The sequence below is a fragment of the Lactuca sativa genome, chromosome 5 (genome assembly GCF_002870075.4).
Source record: "Lactuca sativa cultivar Salinas chromosome 5, Lsat_Salinas_v11, whole genome shotgun sequence".
NCBI lineage: Eukaryota > Viridiplantae > Streptophyta > Magnoliopsida > Asterales > Asteraceae > Lactuca > Lactuca sativa.
In genome coordinates, this window is record NC_056627.2 from 295,488,936 (window position 1) to 295,490,971 (window position 2,036).

Genomic DNA, 2,036 nt, shown 5'->3' on the forward strand with positions numbered 1-2,036 from the left:
GAAGAACATCATCCGAGTTTCCAAGAAACAAGAGAGGGAAGAGTGAATCTTGGAAGTCTGGAACCCTTGATCGAGAGAGAGAGAGAGAGAGAGAGAGAGAGAGAGAGAGAGAGAGAGAGAGAGAGAGAGAGAGAGAGAGAGAGAGAGAGAGAAAATTATTTTCTTTTAATTATCAAAAAATTTAAATAAATAAAAAACTGAAAAAAAAAACAAAAAGAAGGGTAAAATCGTAATTACAAAAATTGTTAAAGTAAATTGGACCAAACTCGCAAGAAAATGAAAACTTTGGACTTGTGGTGCTAGTCCAAAACTTTTTGGACCAAAGTGGCAATTTTCAGCATACCACAGGGACCATTTGTGCAGTTTTGTCTTTTTAAAATAACTAAAATGATTGGTCCAGAATCAATCATACATGCACACAATAGATAGTGAAAATACTTGAACCTAACTCTTTCTCTCTCTCTCTTTCTATATATATATATATATATATATATATATATATATATATATATATATATATATATATATATATATATATATATATATATATATAACTTAAGAGAAAAAAAAGGACCGTTTAACATTTATCATTTTTTGAGACATTTTAATAAATTAATGATATAATGTATAAAAAATAATAGTTTTTTCTGAAAAATAAAATAAAAGTTTATTACCCTCATAAATTATTTTCCTAAATTAATAATCAAAACTTATAAAAACAAGATAAAGAAAATTTATGAGCCAAATTTGTTGTCCAAAATTTTGTGTGATTTGTGATAATTAAAAGAGTAGCTATAAATCTGTAATATCCTTTTCGAAATAATCCTATAAAAGATTATTGTAATTGATATGTATTTGAAAATGGAAAAAATGATGTTTAAATTGTTGGCAAAAAGCAAAACATTGTTATAGAGTATATAAGACTATATTGAACGTAATTGTCAAGAATTGTTTGAATTATGGATGAATAAAATAAAAGTAGGTAATAAAATTAAAGATAAAAAATAAAAATGGAGGAGAAGGGTGAGCATGTTCAATTGTTCATGTTTATAAAGCAAGACAGCTTTCTTTAGAATCAGGTTTTCCGGGAAGCTCTCTTTCTCTCTCTCTCAAAACAGATTCCATCGCCACCGTGATCCCTCCCCCCCCTGATTCCCGCTTCCCCTTTCCACTTTCCCCAGTTTTCTTATTTCCCTTTTTCTATTCCGGCGGACTCATTCTCTAATCTTAAATCTTCGTCTTCTTCTTCTCTTTCTCTTTTCCTAAAAAGTTGAAGCTAATTTCTTACAGGGTTTGGCCAGTGGTCAAAACTAGTGGTGAATTTGATTTTGAAGGGAAACTTCATTCCTCATTCCTGTTTGCTCCTTGTTGCTTTTGCAATCAATGTGTGTTTGGTTGGGCCAACTTCCTTCCATAACCCGTCACATTAAGTCATGATTGCTGAGGGAGAAAACTTCTGATTACTTTTTTCTTTTCGCATTTCCCTATTTTGAAAATGAAAGCTCCGTCGAATGGATATCAACCCAGTTCCGGCGAAGGTCTGTATCTCTCAAATTTCTTCTTCTTCTTCTTATTTATTGATTTTTTTTCCCATCATCATCTCTGCTAATTCGGTTTACGATTCAGTTCATTAATAACAAAAAATAGATCATTAAAACCCATACAACTCACCATAAATTTGGGTATCTTTCGAATCACTTGAAGTAACTTTACTTTAATTTCATCGAGATCGTTTTTTTATTCAAGTTATTTCCTTCCCCCCTTCAGACAGAGATTTATCATTTGTGAACTAAACTTGCGATTTAGATGTCAATTGATAAGATTCCGAGATCGAACCTCCATTTTTGTAATGAATCCCGAGTTGAAGAATTCGTAGCACAAACAATCAACAATTTGTTAAAAGCTAATTTTTGTTTTGTGGATAAAATCAGGTGCAAGAAAGTTGATGAATTCAGAGTTATGGCACGCGTGTGCTGGCCCTTTAGTCTCTTTACCTCCAATCGGAAGCCTCGTGGTCTATTTTCCACAAGGCCACA

At 31.9% G+C, this 2,036-nt stretch overlaps 1 protein-coding gene across 1 annotated transcript in view; it reads left to right on the top strand.

Annotated features, from left to right (window-relative positions):
* The first annotated feature begins 1,068 nt into the window (after positions 1 to 1,068).
* Positions 1,069 to 2,036, top strand: part of LOC111879999 (auxin response factor 19) — a 5,427-nt gene continuing 4,459 nt past the window's right edge. Inside the window, exons 1-2 of the mRNA XM_023876415.3 lie at positions 1,069 to 1,538; positions 1,932 to 2,036. The exon at positions 1,932 to 2,036 is cut by the window's right edge and continues 8 nt beyond it. Of these exons, the coding sequence (XP_023732183.1) occupies positions 1,496 to 1,538; positions 1,932 to 2,036 (148 nt within the window). The 5' untranslated portion in view covers positions 1,069 to 1,495. The remainder of the gene's footprint in view (positions 1,539 to 1,931) is intronic.